Source organism: Tiliqua scincoides, chromosome 3 (genome assembly GCF_035046505.1).
Source record: "Tiliqua scincoides isolate rTilSci1 chromosome 3, rTilSci1.hap2, whole genome shotgun sequence".
Classification (NCBI taxonomy): domain Eukaryota; kingdom Metazoa; phylum Chordata; class Lepidosauria; order Squamata; family Scincidae; genus Tiliqua; species Tiliqua scincoides.
This window is the reverse complement of record NC_089823.1, coordinates 16,861,965-16,880,538: the sequence shown is the minus strand read 5'-3', so window position 1 is coordinate 16,880,538 and position 18,574 is coordinate 16,861,965. Positions and strand designations below refer to the sequence as shown.

The 18,574-nt window shown below is 43.9% G+C and overlaps 1 protein-coding gene across 2 annotated transcripts in view; it reads right to left on the bottom strand.

The window, feature by feature from the left end:
* The window catches only part of ARHGAP42 (Rho GTPase activating protein 42), a 161,845-nt gene that overhangs the window by 120,499 nt on the left and 22,772 nt on the right, over nucleotides 1–18,574 (bottom strand). For both annotated transcript variants that reach the window (XM_066619343.1, XM_066619344.1), the window contains exon 2: nucleotides 8,872–8,967. In XM_066619343.1, the coding sequence (XP_066475440.1) occupies nucleotides 8,872–8,967 (96 nt within the window). The remainder of the gene's footprint in view (nucleotides 1–8,871; nucleotides 8,968–18,574) is intronic.

Below are 18,574 nucleotides of genomic sequence, written 5' to 3'. Positions count from 1 at the left end.
GTCTATCTGCATCTGCACTCCTGAATCGGCCTTTTCAGCCACACTAGACGCTGTGCCAGAACAACCATCCAGAGCGCGACACCACAGTCTTCTGAGACTGAAGGTTGCCAACATTACTGCAACTGGGTGTGCTTGCTTATTGTTTTTCCAGCATGGAAAACCTTGTGGGGTCATCATTCAGACTAGGCAAGCAGCAGGGAGGTTCCAGCCAGAAGACAGGGAAGGGTTAATGTTTGCGGGCTCTCCTGCCCATCTCTAAAGGAACCAATGGTCATTGGACAAAGGATGGGCACTCTGATATTTTCTTAGGCTGAGGTAGGCAGAAAGAGGATCCCAAAGGGGTTCTTGCCTTGGGATTGGCTGGAGAAGACCAAGGAGGAGGAATATGCAATTCATAGCGATCATGCTTTCTTCCTCATGGCTCTGATGTTACTTGGGAGAAGGGAGCCTCATTGAGCAACCAGTACAAATGAGACTACTTCTGAGTAGAGCTGCAAAGGATTGGGTCATCCTGGTAAGCCTCGTAGCTGCTGTGCACGACCCTCCTCTCTTGCTGCTTCTATTCCTGCTCTCTCGCAGTCCAAACCACCCCATCCCGCCTTGTTTACAGTTTGAATGGGGACAGCGGGGGAGTGTTTAAAGAGAACTGCAACACACACCCTGGTAGCAGCCCCATTTTTCCCCCACAGCGGACTTTTTAAAAGGGGGCATCTTGTGACTCATGTCTTTCTGAGTTGCAAAAAGGTGACTTGGCAACTCAGAAAGTGCCCCCATTATGACTCAATTTCAAGCCGCATTGTGGGGGTGAAGACTCGTGACTTGACTCAAGCCATGCCTGGCTTGCCCACCCCTGGTCAAAATAGAGACTAAATACAGAAGTCACAATCTAATGAAGATGCTTTCCTGAAACCCGTAACCATGCACTGTATAAGAACTATGAATCAGTCTTTTCCCCCTTCAGAGAAGTTTTGTTTTAATTTAAAGAAGTTATCATACCTATTTAATGCTTATTTTCAATATACCAGCTTACCCAATCAAGAACTTTTATTCAGAGATCTACCGGTTTGATCATCAATCTCTTTCTGGCTTACCCCAGATGCCCAACATAAAGAGACACACATACAACCCTCCTACAAGATCTCTGCACTTAGGAGAGGGGCAATAATTAAAGTTTGGCCCAAAGGAAGAGACTGGACTTTCACTGAGGGCCCAATCCAAATAGCCCTGTGCCGGCACACAGTGTCGCCAACTGGCTGTAAGGCATGCCTGTGACACTCTGTGCCAGTCCGGCGCTGGTTCAGCACAAGCCTGGGCTGAATTAGCACTAGGAAGAGGACCATTGCCCAGGCAAGCACTGAGTGGCAGAACAGTAAGTCAGGGAAAGGGGGCGGCATTCTGGGGTGGGGGGTGGAGATTGCTACAGGCTCTGCTGCCATAACCTAACCCGTCCCAGCCCAGGAGACCCAACAAGGGTCTCCTTGAACCTGCGCCCGCTCAAAAGCGGGCACAAACCAAGAAGACCCATCAGGGCCGCCTGACTGCTACAGCCCAATGAGATGCAATGGTAGACATTTCGGCACAGCTGCAGCCCTGGGTGCTAGGAAGCGCAAGATTGGGCTGCAAGACCCCTGAATGGAAGAACTGGAAAACAGTTGGGTTTGGCATCAAAACACAAATAATCTCCAGCTACCAAGGCAGTCAACATTTATGAACCCCCATTTTAGTTCAGAAAAACTATCCCAAGTTCCTACACATGTTTTAATAGAGAAAAAAAAATTGGCTCATTACCCAGTCACACAGAGAACACAACTTGTGTGTGTCTTTTTTTTTTTAACAAAAGGAATGCTTATAACTATTAATTTAACACATTGCAAAATGCCCTCAGCATTAAAAGCCAATGTCTGGGAGGCCATGGAGCCCATTTACCACCGTTAATCATAAATCAACAATCTATGCTTCAGCTGATGATGGCAGAATAAAATGATGCCATTTTATGACCACCTTGACCAGTGAACCTCAACGTAATTTTTGCTACCACATCAACAGGTCTGTTCCATTGTGCAACCCAAGCAGGAAGACACATTCTCCCTGCTTCATGACCCACCGGTGACTCATGGTTTATTATTAAGTAAGCTATTCAATTCTTGCTATTTACAGCTTCAGCCTCTGGATTACTTGACTTGAAGGTAAAACACACTCTGTACAAAGGCTTTTTTTTTTCTTTTTAATGAAAGGAACATGCAATTATACATACTCCAACTTTTAGGCCCTCTCACACTTTACGTAAAGAAACCTAAATGGTTGAACCTTGATTTCCTTTAATTAAAAGTCTGGTCACTTTGGCAAGGGGAGCATAGAAATGTCTCTTTTGTCTGTTAGTCAATACTTTTTGAATCAGCACCCCAAATATACCCAAGAATAGGTCTAACTTAAAGCACCAAAATGTGTGTTGCCTCCTTGACTTTTTCTTAGCCTCTTTGACATTACTTGCATTCATAATAAGAGTTTTTTGGTAAACATTTTGTACAGCAAATATCCAAAGACATGCCAGTGAGTAAATAGTAAAATACACCCTCTACAGCACAAAATTAAGAACACTGAGTAAATGGTGCATCTAATTAAGATACCAATTGTTAAGGATGAAGACATCCCACGAGATGCCCTATTATTATTTTTGCCCTTCCTGTCTGCATATTTAACCAAGAGATGCACCTATAACAAAAAGCTAATTTTATCCAATGGGTTGCTTCACCCATTATGTTCAAGACCTAATAGCTGCAGTTCAATTCATTTTCTACACCACCCAGTTTACATCAAGATTCATGAGCTATGAAGAAAGTGCCTCACCTTGGGCTCCAGTCACCTGGCCAGGACTTCTGACATTATATGACAAATTTTTCCTCGACTACCTCTGGAAGTAGAACTGGATCTAATGGGTAGAAATTGCAGCACTGGACATCAGGAAGAAATTCCTGACAGTAAGGGCGGTTCGGAAGTTGAACAGATTGCCAAGGAAGGTGGTGGATTCTGCCTCAATGGAAATCTTCAAGCAAAGGCTTGATAGGCAGGATATCCTGCAACAGGCAAGGGGTTGAACTAGATGACCTTATAGGTCCCTTCCATCTCTATGATTCTACAATCTGTGTAGTGTGGGAAGGAACCAGGCTGCAGGGACTCAAACACCATGAAGGAGACGTGAGAAGTATACTAAGCATAGCTTAGAAGTGATGTGTCTCCATAAGCATTTCCCTGACACCAACACACTTTGGTTTATCAGATTTAAAAGACAAAAAAGGCACTCGACATACAGTTGATCTAAGTGTCACCCATTCCCTGTCAATTTATATTTCTTATCCAGTTTCAGAGTATATGAAAACTCACTTCATGATAATGCATTTTCAAGAATGGAGATGCTTGCATTTTCACCATTCATCATCCGTGGCTGAAAAATTGCCAATGTCATTTTGGAAGATGGAGGAATTGCAGTCATTAGCAATGGGAAGAATGATGCGTTACATCTTCAATCCCATGTCCTTCGAGGAAACAATATAGCCGTATTATACTACTGTCACAATTCACTTTTGAAACCAGAACAAAAAAAAACACATCGATTTGCATTTGCTCAGATTTATCACTTATGACCCTTGCCTCTCCAGTTTTTCCAACACCCCTCCAAATGCTGAAATATGGACTGTAAGCCACTATTGGCAAGGGCTCATCTTTATCATTCTACATTAGTCAGTACACTGACAGCAGTATGTAAAGTAACAACAAAGTTTGCTCATTATTGTAATTGCACCTGTTCATTAAACATTTTTCTTAACTTCTGCCCCATTCCAGGGACAGCTGATAATCTGAAAACAAAACCCAAAAGAGCAGAGATGTGGTGATCCACCATGGCAAGACTCGTCTAGTCCTACCCCCTACCCCCTTTGACTCAACACATGCATGCGTTTTAATTGGTAGCCCTCGGGCCTCTGCAGAAGACATTTTGGGACTCCGTTTGACTCCGTTTGTCAGAGTCTTTTTGGTAAACAAGTCAGGTGCGGCTCAGGAAAAAAACAAAGCTGTTGTCCGTTTGCGTGTGTGTGTGTCGGAATTCTCATTTAATACTCCTCTGATGTTCCCACCCCATCTGTAAACTAAAGCTCTGCTGTTCTTTGAGCAAGTGCTGCTGTTGCTCAGTCGTTAAGTCATGCCCGACTCTTTGTGACCCCACGCCAGGACTACATCACGCCAGGTCCCCCGTCTACCACTAATTTCCGGAGCGCATCCCAATTCATGTTCATTGCCTCTGTGATACTAACTAACCATCTCATCCTCTGCCACCCCCTTCTCCTTCTGCCTTCAAAAGCACTGCACTGAGCAAGTGCAGCAATGCAGAAATTGCTGATTGGTTCCTTACGGCTCTGTTTTGTCCCCCCCTCCCCGCCGGGAATGGCTCCGAAGGGAGCGGCCGCTTGCCCACCGGGCTGGGGCTCCCCGCCAGACTGGGTGCACTGCCCCCCTCCAGCTACGCTACCGCTTCACTCACACAGATACAACTCATTTTCGCCTTTCAAAATTAGCTCTCTCTCCCTCTACCATATTTTAAGTGCATGCAAACAGACACAGGTTTTGAAGATACAAGTATATTTCAGTATTTTACTCATTGAGAGCCAAGGTGCAGGGCAGAATGAGATATGCACTCCACACCACTAGCTTCTGAAAACCTTGTTCGTACATAATCATAAATACATGGATAACCACAGCATACCAACATGGTTAATTCTGCTCTGAAAAATGAGCAAGCTTGTTCATCTGAAAGAATGCAGTTCACAGTTTCTAAACAAACAGTCCAACTGATTTATAAATGGTCAGGCTAGAAAAAGGATTAAGTGGATTATTAATAGTAACCAACAAGGGGAAAAACATGGCATGACGCTCTGAGTCTGAAAGGAGTCAAAAAATGGAATTACTACATTTATTAGAGTAGCAATTTTCAATCACTGTGTCATGACAAACTGATGTGTTGTGAATGGTCCACAGGTGTGCTGCAGACATTTGGGGGAGGGTCACGGGGACGTGAACCCTCCCCACCAGCAGCACAGTATGCCTTGTCAATTGTCAAAAAATTGATTGTGTGCCTTGACAATTTTAGTGCTTTGTCAGTGTGCCCCGAAATGAAAACAGTTGAAAATCGCTGTACTAGAGGAGGGATTGGCGGCAGGTTGGGGCAAAGAGGTGGCACCCAAATTATAGCCTGCTAAGCACAATCACAGTGTTCTTCTGACTAGACCTTTGCTTCAGTGTATTACCTGAACTATTTTGCAAAAGAAAACATCTCCCTCCTAAGAAGCTCCCATCCATTCTAAGCCCCCTTCTTCTTGAGAGCTTCTGCCCACACAATTTATCCCAGTACAGCATTTTCCTCATCTTTCCAATGTCACTTTCTTTCTTATCCTCCCCCAGGGAGCTTCCCTCCCTTGTGAAACCCAGGAGGATATGCTTGCTCACTCTCACTCCCAAGGTTCCCTCAACCTTCTCCTCAATTAGTTAAGAACATACGACACCCCATCAACAAGGACAAGGTATAGGATAGCCCATCATCTGGTTCCCCTGCTATTTTCCAGAACATGCCAGTGAGGCATGTCAAGAATTTGTTAGACTCTTGGTAGAGTATGTATGAGAGCCAGGATGATGTAGTGGTTAGGGAGTTAGACTTGGCTCTGGAAGATCCAGGTTCAAATCTGGACCTGCTTCAGCAATGAAGCTTCCTGGGTGATCCTGGACCAGTCACTCTCTCTCTCTCTCTCTCAGCCTCACCTACCTCACAGGATTGCTGTGAGGAGAAAAGGAGGGGAGGAACCATGTATAGTACACGCCCCAGCTGAGATCCTCAGAATCCTTTACATCGTGTTTAAAGTTGTGACTTAGCCTCTCTCTCCACCATCCCTGTAACTAACATGCAGGAGTAGAGGGACAGGCAAAGACTTTTCTGTCTTGTAAAGAAAGTAAAAGACATTCTCCCCTAATGCCTATGTCACCCACTAGAGTGTCTTGTGAGTTTGAAATCATGCCTCTCCTCTTCCCCACAAAGCCTTCTAGCAAGACTGAAAAACTTGCTAGAAAAAATGGTGAAAATTTCTTAAAAACATGAGTTGATGCTTGTGTAAGAAAAGAGATAGGAATTAATTGTCCTATTCCCTTATGCTTGCAGAGAGAACTTGTGAGCAGTCTTGTGCAGCTGTTCATTTTTTTAGAAAAGTAGGCAAGACTCCTTTTCCTTTTCTTCACTGCAGAGCAAATTGGAGGCATCCTTGCCTGTTACGTACACCCTGTGCACATACTAAAGGAGTGGGGGTGTGTGGAACAGGTGCAGAGGACAGAGAGGCTTAGCTATTAAGTCAAACTGATATTTATGGCCCCTTGCCTTTAGATACCCATGGATGGCTAAGCCCACAAGGACTGGAAGTCAAATATACCGAATTGTATGTACAACGCCTTTCTGTGCAAACACAGGGAAGCAGCCCATTTTGCCTTCTGACTTCAAAGTGACCCAAGGCAGATAGATAGAATATAACCCTGTAGGGCCCACTAACCGTCAAGAGTGGCTCCTCAGGGTGTGAAGGTTTCAGTGGCCAGTAAAGTCACTGAAAAATCATGATCGGGTGAGGCACCCAAAGTACCTTGGGGCAACAGGGCCAGACTACTGAGCACCCACCACCATTTCTACTCCAAAGATGGAAATGGGGAGAAGGAAAAGAAATTAGTCCTTGATTTTGCAGAGCCAGAGTCCTATGGACTGCAATTTGTGGTTTGGCTACCTGCACGTGAATCTCTGTGCCTGTTGGCATAGTTAATATTCTGTTGTGCAATATCTACAGACACACTATTTTGTGCTATGTGAGAACCTGAGCTTCAGGGGTCTCAAGGACATGACGCATCCACAAGTTTTAAAATTTAGTCACGTGTTAGAAAGGTGGAAAATGATATTTAGAGTTTTTGATTTTAAATTTTTTTACCCAGGATGCCATCCAAGACTGCAAAATAGGACATTGGTTAAGTACAAAAAATGCATCAGATCTAGGATTCCAAAAGCAGTACCCAGACATCTTCAAAAGAAGAGAACACATCAAGTTCTTACTGGCACAAAAAGATATAGCCAATTCCTAGCTTGCAGCTTTAGTGAGATTTAAAAAAAAATCAACTAAGGATTATCCTACAAAGATTGATTGTATCACCAGTCATCCACAATTCTGAACTTTGATTCTTGTTTGTTTAACATTTGCTCTTGTGAACTTCTCTGACACACATAACTGACCTGGCTATAGATAACTTATAAACTAGAAATCCCTACTTTGAAGCTCATGATAAAAATAAATAACACAGCAATCGTCTGTCAAACTATTTTTCTTTTGCTGCAGCTTCTGGATTTGTCCTAGACAGATGTTTTCAATACATTTAATGTCCAGACATTTTAAGGAGGTTCCTCAGAACAATTCAAATTAAGACAAATATAAGTTGTCCTCGGAAGTCAACGTCAATTAAAACATTTTCAGTTTTAGATTAGGGAATGTCTTGAGTTTAGTTCTCAGAATGATAATTTTAACTCCACAGCTACATACAGAAAACCTATTGCCTTATTTGGAATACCTAACAGCTACCATTGATCTACTTCACCCCAATAGAGAAGTGACTTGTTGCTCAGGATATTGCACATTTAAGTTCAATTATACAGAACAGAAACCAAGGTGAACAGTCTGGTCTTTTGAGAAGACATCTACCACCATGCAAGCTAGTTTGAACTGTTACCCTGCACATGCCCGATCTCGTCTGATCTCAGAAGCTAAGCAGGGTCAGGCCTGGTTAGTACTTGGATGGGAGACCGCTTGAGAATACTGGGTGCTGTAGGCTTATACCATAGTCTTTCGAGACTGAAGGTTGCCAACCAGCACTTTGAACAGGAAACAAAGTACATTGATATTGAGATGTAATTGATGATCCAAAAATTCTCACTAAAGTATTTTTCGGCATTAACTTCAGGATCGTGAACCAAATTCAGCAAGGCCAGAACCAGGGTAATTTTGAGGGAACTCGGAGAAACTCAGGGAGAAGTCCAAGAGCAGGTTACCAGTGGTTGACAGTTGGAAACTGTCCCCTTTTCCCCTTCATTTTTACCTTCTACCATTCTGTGATTCGGTGCCATTTCTCAGAATCTCTCTCAGCCCCCCGCCCAATTCATCAACATTGTTCCCTTCCCATTTTCACTGCCTGAGAGTGGGGTGGAAAAATCTGGCGTGACTTCAGATCAAACATCAATCTTGCCCATGAGTTTTGCATATCAATAGTTTAGATCAGTGCTTCTCAAACTGTGGGTCATGAACCAATTTCAGATGTGTCCCCATTCATTTCAATATTTTATTTTTTATATATTAGACTTGATGCTACCATGGTATATGACTGTATTTGGGGAAATGTTACAGACACGTACTTTTAACAGGCTACTATGTATATGCTTTTAGCAATGATAGTAAATGGGACTTACTCCTGGGTACGTGTGGTAGGATTGCAGTCTAGGATTGTTAAAAATTTTCCTGCTTGATGATGTCACTTCCAGTCCTGACACCACCTCTGGTGAGCCTTGGCAGATTCTCATTCTAAAAAGAGGATCCCAGTGCTAAATGTTTGAGAACCACTGGTTTAGATCAAAATTCGGCTAGATTAAACTCAAATCCAGGAATGCCTTGCAGATTCTAATGTACAATGTCCAAAACTGTATACATCAGTGTATACACACACACACACACCTCAGAAGGTATTAATCACAATAAAATTGTTATTGCAATTCCAACATCTTACTACTGTAAAAGGAAGAAACACCACACTTACCAATGCTAATTTCATCATCTGTTTCTGCATCTCCAATACACTCAAACTGAAAATCTTGAAGTGACTGGGAAAATTTTTGAACAGCCATCGACAAATCTGTAAGAAAGGAAAAGAATCAAGTTATCAGACGTGAATCCTGTAGGGGTTACGTTTCATGAACGTTATGCTGACTACAGTACTTTTAATAACAATAATTTAATCTCTACATGCATTGGATCCACTTTCCTGCTACAGGCTGAAATGTATGACTTTTGAAAATTTATAATTTTATAATTGAAAATTATAGGAACTATACAAAAACAGTAATGTTCAAAATCAGTATCAATCAATCCGTTCCTTGCCTTCTGTACAGAGGAAACAATTACAGCACTGATGACAAAATTCAAGGGTACTGTCAAACGAAGTAAAAAAATTATAGGATATCATATACCTACAAATCAACAATATTAAATGGAAGTGTAGGTGTCTGGGGAGTAATAGCAGGAAATCAGCTTTGGGACCCATCAAACAAACTGAATTGAATGCATAATGAGTTATAAAATAAATGACTATGACCAGTTGATGGCAAATGCAATACTAGGGAGATAGCAGAACACTTGGTTTGAAGTCAGTCTGCAAAACTTTGTACTACATTGCTGCTTGTTCCCCAGTTCAGTACACTAGAAGCAAAACTACAACTCAGTAGTAGGACACAAGTGTTGCAGATTTAACCCATGAAAGCTATAGTTATAACTTAGTTAACCCATTTCTGCCCAGCCCACAGGTGTACACATTTGATCCCTGTTGGGTATATGTAATGTTGGGCAGAAACGGCTTAATTCAAACAGCCACCTACAGAACCTGTTCATAGCTGTGCAGATTTCACCCTTTTGCTGGCATTAAACAATCCCCTCCTCAAAGATGAGTAATAGAGGACATGGTGACTTTCAGAATAGCTTCCATTACAGGACCTCTCACAGAAGAACCCCCGAATGGCTTCCAGACACAACTTGAAAATCACTGATTTGAAATACTGCAAAATTTTAGGACATAAGCCAATGTGGGAAGTGTGTGTGTGTGTGGGGGGGAAGAATCTGAATCGGAGGGGGCTTTGTTGGCCAACTCTTCCAACCCCCTGCTTGTACAGAAAATCCACAGCTACAGTATCCTCAAAAGATGGCTGTCCAGCTTCTCCTCGAAGGCTTCCAGGAAGAAGAGACTGCCACACCCTCGTTAATCCAATTAAGAAGTTGCTGTTAATGTTCAACTGAAATCCACCCTCCTGTGCCAAGCCTGTTAGCTCTAGCCCTGCCTTCTGAAGAATAAGATCAAATCATTGCCCGCATCAATGCGACAGGCCTTCAGGGGTTTGAAGTGTGCTATCATGTCTCTCTCATCCCTCACCATTCACCTGTAAGCATCTCTCCCACAGGTGAAGCATATCCAGCTCCTTTAACTTTTTTTGCATGGGACTGGCCTTCCAGACTCACTGACTATCCTGACTGCCCTCCTCTGGACCTATTTGAAATAGGTCTTTAAAAAACAGCACCCAGAACTGGACACAAGATCTGAATAGCTTGGAATAAAGTGGAACCACTCATTCCTGTTACCTGCAAACTACAGTTCTACTAATGCAGTCTAGAATTACATTAGTCTTTTCTGCAGCTCCTCTACACTGCTGACTCAGGGCCCAATCCTATCCAATGTTCCAGTGTCAATGCATCCACAACGCAGCCCGGAGCTCTCCATGGCTGCCTTCCCATGAATGGCAAACAGGAGGGCACAGAATACCCTACACCAGCAATGACATTGAAATGCTGATACAGTATTTAATCCTGCAAATGAAATTGCTGATGCAGGTCCGAAGAGACCCACTGCAGACTGAGGGAGGCTTATGGAGGTGTCAGGGGATTTAAATCCCTTTTCCCCTCTGAAGCCTCCTGCTCTACTCCCCCTCCCTGCGGGATACAGTGCGCCCCTTTTCAGCACGGCTGTACCAATGGGAGAGGGGAGAAGGATAGGATTGAGCTGTCTGTCATATATCAGCATTAAATACTAAAACACACAAAATTCCAGTTTCACAGAACTTCAACACAAATAACAAGACACATTGCATTTCTGTTCCCTCCACTGAAATCACAGTGTTGGCAACCTTCAGTCTCGAAACATTATGGTATCGCGCTCTGAATGGTGGTTCTGGGACAGCATCTAGTCTGGTTGAAAAGGTCGATTCGGGAGTGACAATCACTTCCACACTGGGAGCAAGTGCAGCCTGTCCCTGGTCTGTCTCCCTGGCTACGGGCCTTCCTTCTTTGCCTCTTTGCCTCAGACTGTTGGCCAAGTGTCTCTTCAAACTGGGAAAGGCCATGCTGCACAGCCTGCCTCCAAGCGGACCGCTCAGAGGCCAAGATTTCCATCTATTGAGGTTCATTCCTAAGGCTTTCAGATCCCTCTTGCAGATATCCTTATAGCACAGCTGTGGTCTACCCATAGGGCGCTTTCCCTGCACAAGTTATCCATAGAGGAGATCCTTTGGGATCCGACCATCGCCCACTCTCACGACATGACCGAGCCAACGCAGGCGTCTCTGTTTCAGCAGTGTATACACACTGGGGATTCCAGCTCGTTCCAGGACTGCATTGTTTGGAACTTTGTACTGCCAGGTGATACCGAGGATGCGTGGGAGGCAGCGCATGTGGAAAGCATCCAACTTCTTCTCCTGCTGTGAGCGAAGAGTCCATGACTTGCTGCAGTACAGAAGTGTACTCAGGACGCAAGCTCTGTACACCTGGATCTTGGTATGTTCCGTCAGCTTCTTGTTGGACCAGACTCTCTTTGTGGGTCTGGAAAATGTGGTTGCTGCTTTACCGATGCGTTTGTTTAGCTTGGTATCCAGAGAAAGAGTATCGGAGATCGTTGAGCCAAGGTACACAAAGTCATGTACAGCCTCCAGCTCATGCGCAGAGATTGTAATGCAGGGAGGTGAGTCCACATCCTGAACCATGACATCACACATGAAATCACACACTGTTACTTCATATTATTGTACTCCTGTCCTGAGCACATGTGTGTCTCTCTCTGCTTCCCCATACAGAATACACTTTCACATCTAGGTATACTGTGTTTGAACATATTACCTCTTTTTCAATAAAGATGACACAAACAGTGATTTGCGTATGAATGACACTGCCACAGTTCAGTCAAGCACATATTTTAAAAGAGGATTACAGTCTCCTGCAAACCACCTTCAGAAAAAGGATAACAGGGAGTTCATTATCATAAATCTCCATGGCCGCCATTCACCTTAGACCTGCCAGCTTTTGAGAGATTCAATGAAGAGAGATACAGGCTCCATCTCAAAGCCAGAATACCCGAGCTTTTTATTTTGGGATTTGCACCTCAACTTTTGACAGGAAAAGTATTTAGGTTTCTCGCTTAACCCTGCAAATAGCATTTGCTGTTTCAGGATTTGTGCTCTTTATACTTCCATATGTTCCACTAAGTAGCCCCATGTCTCTACAGTGAGCAACAACATCATGAAATCTCAGGAAGGGGAAGGGAACAGACCTACTCACAGAATGAATTTCTGGAACAAAGTAGCCTTCTGCCACTGCAGACAGGGTTCCTTGAAAACCATATTTTGCAAACTAGACATCAAATTTTGTCTCATACTCTCCCAGCCATCTCTGGAGCAATTGCCCCTTCCCTTCCGAGCATTAGCCATTTTATGTAACAAAAGCATTAATGCACATTATAATTCTTTGTAACCTTAGCAAACGTACTTCATTTGCCATCCAAGTCTGCTTAATATGATCTCCTCAAACATGTTTTGCACTGGTGATATTGCAATCAAGCAAGGATCATGAATGTGCCAACTAGCCCTTAACTTTAGATATAAGTTAGATTCTATAGACAGGCCCAACAAGAATTATTTAACTAGGAGTGCAATCCTGAGTGCTCACTGGGTTGGCTCAAGTCCCTTGCACTGGCCCATCACTGCCGTAAATGTGCCATAAGGCATACTTGTACCTCCTCTGGAGTTGACTGGGTGGGTGCAACACCACACCCCAGTCTGCAGAGGCTGTGTCCAGCTTCCTGCTCTCCCAAAAAGGTAAAGATGCGCCAGCCTAGCGCAGCCTGTGCAGGGCATTGTGGAGGGCGGAACAAAGGCTTTTGGGGTGGGGGGGTTGGCCTGGGGAGGGGGGTGGGACCGAACTCCGGCACTTAAGCTGGATCCCAACCCCCATCTCCAGCTGGGTCAGCCCAATCTGGGTCACTCAGATTTGCTTCAGTAATTTCACTAGTGAAAATCTGACTAGCACCATAGGGCTGGCTACGGTGTGACACGAGGTAAGAGGGGTTCATTCCCCTTACTCCAACTTGCACCACAGCCAGCCCCAGCCCCACGCTGGATACAAGGCAGGCCAGCTGGCCTGACTGTTCCAGTACGGTTTAGGATCAGGCCGCCTGGCAGATAAACACAACTCATCATCTTCAAGTGCTGTTTGTAAGGTTCCGGAAGCATCTGGCTTGCTGTACTGTAAAACATTAACTCTGGTTCAAAGCCATTCTTCAGTTCTTGTGACATATCCAAGTCCTAAAGTGATGGAGAGAAAGCCACACGACTTTATGGAGCATGGTTTTCATCATTTCTAATTCATCTTTTCCCAGAGCAAATCAATTACTTTACCGTCTTTAACTTAAGCAATTTCTTTTTCCAGGATGATGTCAGCTTTCACGCATATATGGAATCCAATGGAACAATGAATTTCATCATAGTAGCTAAAACTGGGTTTTTGACAGAAAAAGGGGATTAGATGCAAGTGGGCAATTGCTGGTTATTGCTAAGAGAAATCAACAGTCGAGGGGGAATGCTCACACAGTGTGACCCAGAGCTTGAATGCATCCTGCCAAAAATTGTAAAGGCAAAAGGTTCCCTTTGCCTGCATCAACAGAGTATGTGTTGTCTTCCTCAATGAATACTCCACATATTTTCTCAATGCATCACATTTCTGTCACGTGCCAGGCCGCAACGGAACAACAGTGAGACACAATGTGTCTTTCTGGGGTTGACTTTTCTCATCAAATAGGCAGGCCAGCCAGAAAGTCTCACAATATAAAACAAGCGACTGACATGCATGGAGAGCAAAGCAAGCAATTAAAATCCACATAGTTTGTTGATTCAGAGTTGCTCAATAAGCTTAAAAAAGGGATGCTGTACTCTTCTGCTTCTCTTCTTTCAAGATCTGTTACAAACCCCTCATCCCGACTTCCTGTAGTTAACAAACAAGTATGATTCCTATTGTCCAACAATGTGATTTCCTTGACTGCAAGTGAATCAAACTGCCTCCTACTCCAGTGTTTCTCACTGTGGGTCAGGACCCATTAGTTGAGTGGTGAGCCAATTTCAGGTTAGTCCTCATTCATTTCAATGTGTATTTTAGTTTTAAGATATTATGCTTGATGGTATGTGATTGCATTTGGGGAAATGTTACAGATCAGTACTTTTACCAGGCTACTATGCATACACTTTTAAGAATGATAGGAGGATACTTTATTTTAAATACTTTTTAAACTTATACTTAATTGTAAAATTTTCATTTACTTGTCATAGGGGGTTGTTTAAAATTTTCCTGCTTGATGATGTCACTTCCAGCAAAGACATTACTTCCAGGTTAATGACATCACTTTCCATGGGACCAGACAGATTATCATTATAAAAAGTGGGTCCCATGGCTAAAATGTTTGAGAACCACTGTATTAGATTTGGGGGGGGGGGGATTGATTTAGCATACACTTCTGAATGTGTTCAACACAGAGACTGGTAAACAAACAGTGCAATCCTATCTTGCGCTGGAACAGGCTGCCCAGGAGTCCTGCGCTGTATCCAAGGCAAGATAGGGGCCCAAAGTGGTTCATTTGGGTAAGCCACTGTAGCCACAACGTGTCTCCACAAACTTGCGCCACCTCTGGAGGTGGCATAAGTTAGAGAAGTGTGGAGCAGCTTGGAGCTACTCCACAGTGCTCCGGAACACGGGCTAGGATCCAGCATAACTGCAGGATTCCAGCCCCACCTCGCGCTGCCCACCTGCCCACCCCGTGACCGTTCTCCACCAGGCCACCCCCCACCCCAGAACGCCTCCCTTCCACCTGCTCCCCACCCTCCCCAGACTCTTGCGTTGGCTGAGTTTAGCCAATGCAAGCCTCCCCTTTCAAGTCTGCGTGGAGGCTGGATTCATCCCTGTGCCGGCCCAGCGTATACTTCAGGAGGCGAAAACATGCCTTATGGCACATTTGTGATTCTCTAGGGCCAGCGTAAGGGACTTCTATTTGCATTGGTAACAAAAAAAGGAACACCATGAGCTTGCTTTATCATTTAAGGGAGTGATTTCATATACAAGGTGCCATCATATTTCAAACCATTCTTGAAAGAAAGATGACTTCCTCGGGCTTAATCACCAACATGCTACCAGTTTTCGAACTCTGGAACTGCAGACTCCCTGTGCTAATCATAAATCTGCAGTCATCACTCAGTGACAGTAGCATCAAACAATGGCTTGCGTGTGTCAAGCAGTGACTACACAAGAACCACCATAGAAAGAAGCCCTGAATCATGTGCCACCATAATACTTCAACAGAGGCAGCTCGTATAGTCAGCTGCATGATGTGCGTGCATTCATGCGAGATTCAGCACTCACTGAGTACACGTAGGCATGGAAAGCAATCAGACAAGGCAACTTGTGAACAATGAACATTTCTGATAACATTCTTTCAACCACACCCCGGCCAACAGATTTCAGGCCAACAGATTTCAACTCCGTGAAGCAATTAACTTGCAATAGCCACTTGACAGTGGCTTGACCTCCCCTTGAGTAAACTCTGCATTTCTTAAGTGCTCGCAGATTTTATGAGATGCGCAAGCTCTGTTATAAAGCTTACAACTTGGACCTCGCGACAAAGCTAGGCTGCTTCTAAGACTACATGCTGTTCCCAGCGGTTTGATCGCAAAAACCTTCCACGAACTGTGACACATCCAAATCACCAGGAAGGCTTCCATTTTGCTCAGCCTCTTTCTTCTACACCAGCGCTGGACAAACCCCGGCCTGCAGGCCATTTGTGGCCCGCAGGGAGCGCCCAATCTCCAGTGAGCTTCTGGCCCATCAGAGACTGTTGGAGTCCGCACTGGCCCACAACTACTGGTTACGACCACCACACAGGTCTGTAACTGCAGGTCGAGTTATAGCAAGGTCTTTTTTAGACTCCATCTGTTTTCCGCTTTTCCCTGGGCATTATTTTAAACACACACCCCCATTGCCTCTGAACAACTTATGTCTCCAAGTGTTTCTGGCTTTGTCTGTATGTTTTCCCTGTGCAAGTGGTGTGTGGCAAACAGTTCATAGTTCTCACATGGTTCTACATGCCTGTTCTCATATGTATTATAAAGAAGCTCAGGTAAAATTCACTCATTCATACAAGTTCTGTCTCTAATGTATTCATTTAAGTAAATTTATTCAAATTTGAATTGTGAATTAATTCTTTTTTTCCTGGCCCCCAACACAGTGTTGGAGAGATGATGTGGCCCTCCTGCCAAAATGTTTGCCTGCAAGTGCTCCTTATTTATGATATGCTACTTAACACTGGACTTGCTTGGCCATCCTCACCTCACCTCAGGCTTCAGAGGCTACAATCATGACAAAGCAGCTCTTGACCATCTGAAGGAGAGCTTTCAATTTCTGAGGTGTTTGCCAATTACCTGGGGTCATTCACATTTCACTGTCCTTTCCTTGGGAACTGCAAACACCACCCCACTGAAAATTGCAAATTTGCATACGTGGTCTCATATAAAACAGGGCTGAAGCCAGTCTTCTTCACTAGGCGTGGCTATCACATTTTAGATGCAAAGAAATAGAGACTTGGATTTTATATTCTTTTCACCAAGGCCAGGTGTAATACATAGTAGTTTGTATGAATTGTTAGTGTCAAACATACAAGGTAACTCAAAATAGTTTTTTCACATTTTTACTCCACACTTCCTCCAAGGAGTTCAGGACTTAGTTCCTCAGTACTTAGTTCTTTCCCTCCTTTTGCCCTCACAACAACGCTGTTGTTGTTGAGACCATGACTGGCCCAAGGTTACACAGGAAGTATTGTGGCCAAGTGGGGATTTGAACCTGGATCTTCCAGTTGTAAGTCCAACTTCCAAACCACTACACCAGTGGTTGTCACACATTTAGCACCGGGACCCACTTTTTAGAATGAGAATCTGTCAGGACCCACCAGAAGTGACATCACCGGAAGTGACATCATCAAGCAGGACCATTTTTAACAATCCTAGGCTGCAAGCCTACCCACACTTACCCAGGAGTAAGTCCCATTGACTACTGTTGTTAAAAGAATATGCATAGTAGCTTGTTAAAAGTGCAGGTCTGCAACACTTCCCCAAAGGCAGTCACATACCATGGTAGCATCCAATATACTAAAAGTAAAATATTGAAATGAATGGGGACTCACCTGAAATTAGCTCATGACCCACCTAGTGGGGCCCGACCCACAGTTTGAGAAACACTGCACTACACCATCTCGGCTATCTCATAACAATAATAGCTATTGTTTAAGCTCAGATTTCTGGCTACTTCTTTAAATAAGAAACTTCTTACACTCTCTCATGATTTGAGTCATAGTAGCCAAAGGGACACAAGTCTTCACATTGAAAGGTGATCGCAATCCTGAAAAATTCATTCTATACTGGGGAAGTTGTGACTAGACAGGCCACACAAGCAGTGCTTGAGAACTACTGTGGGTGGGTGGGTGGGGGGAATGGAGGAAGTAAATATGGGGGAAGTAAATATGGGGAATGGAGGAAGTAAATGGGGATAAATGATGAATTTATCTAAAAGACACCAAAAACTCTCATACAGTATCACTCCTAAGAACCACTACCCCCAGCCCTGTGGGCATCTGTTCCTGGAAAGCCAGGCACTGTCTGAAACAGCACTATAGGAGAGGTCATCAACTATAAGATAGGAAAGTGGTGCAGAATGGCCAGAGCACACTAATTGACTGCATTCAACCCAGGACAAAAGAGTGTTGCAACAAAACAATGCTGAAGGAAGTAGCATTTTAAAAGGTAATACTGCACAGGTGTGTGTCACTTGACGGGAATGCATTCTTGCACCTCTGTCATTAAGTGATGCCGTAGTTAAATGATGTCACCTGTGCAAAGCCTCCGGAAGCTTTTCTGAGCCTTACAAGGCATTCTGAGGCCCTCCAGGGGCTTCCCCAGGCCTCAGAATGTCTTATAAGGCAAAAAATTTAAACTTCACTTCCAGTTTGCCTCTGGAAACTAGAAGCAGTGATTTTTTTTGGCCTTTTTGGTCATTCCAAGCCCCACAGAGGTCTCAGGAAGATGCGCACGGCGTCTGCGGGGCTCAGAAAAGCCAAGGGGAACACAGTTCCACTCAGCTATGAAGGCATATGTGGTCTGTTGCTGATCGGAACACCACTAAGCTTCATTCACCTGTATTCTAAAGATGATCTCACAGTTTAAGTGTCACAAGTCACAAAATCTTACTGATTGGGCTTTAATACAAAAACCCAAAATTAAAATATCGCAGATACTCGCCTATAAGTCGATCCCACAGAAATCGAGGGTAGGTTTTGAACTAAAAATCATGGAATTTTCTATGACCCTCGGATAAATGGGGGGGTGTTAAACTTAGGGGGA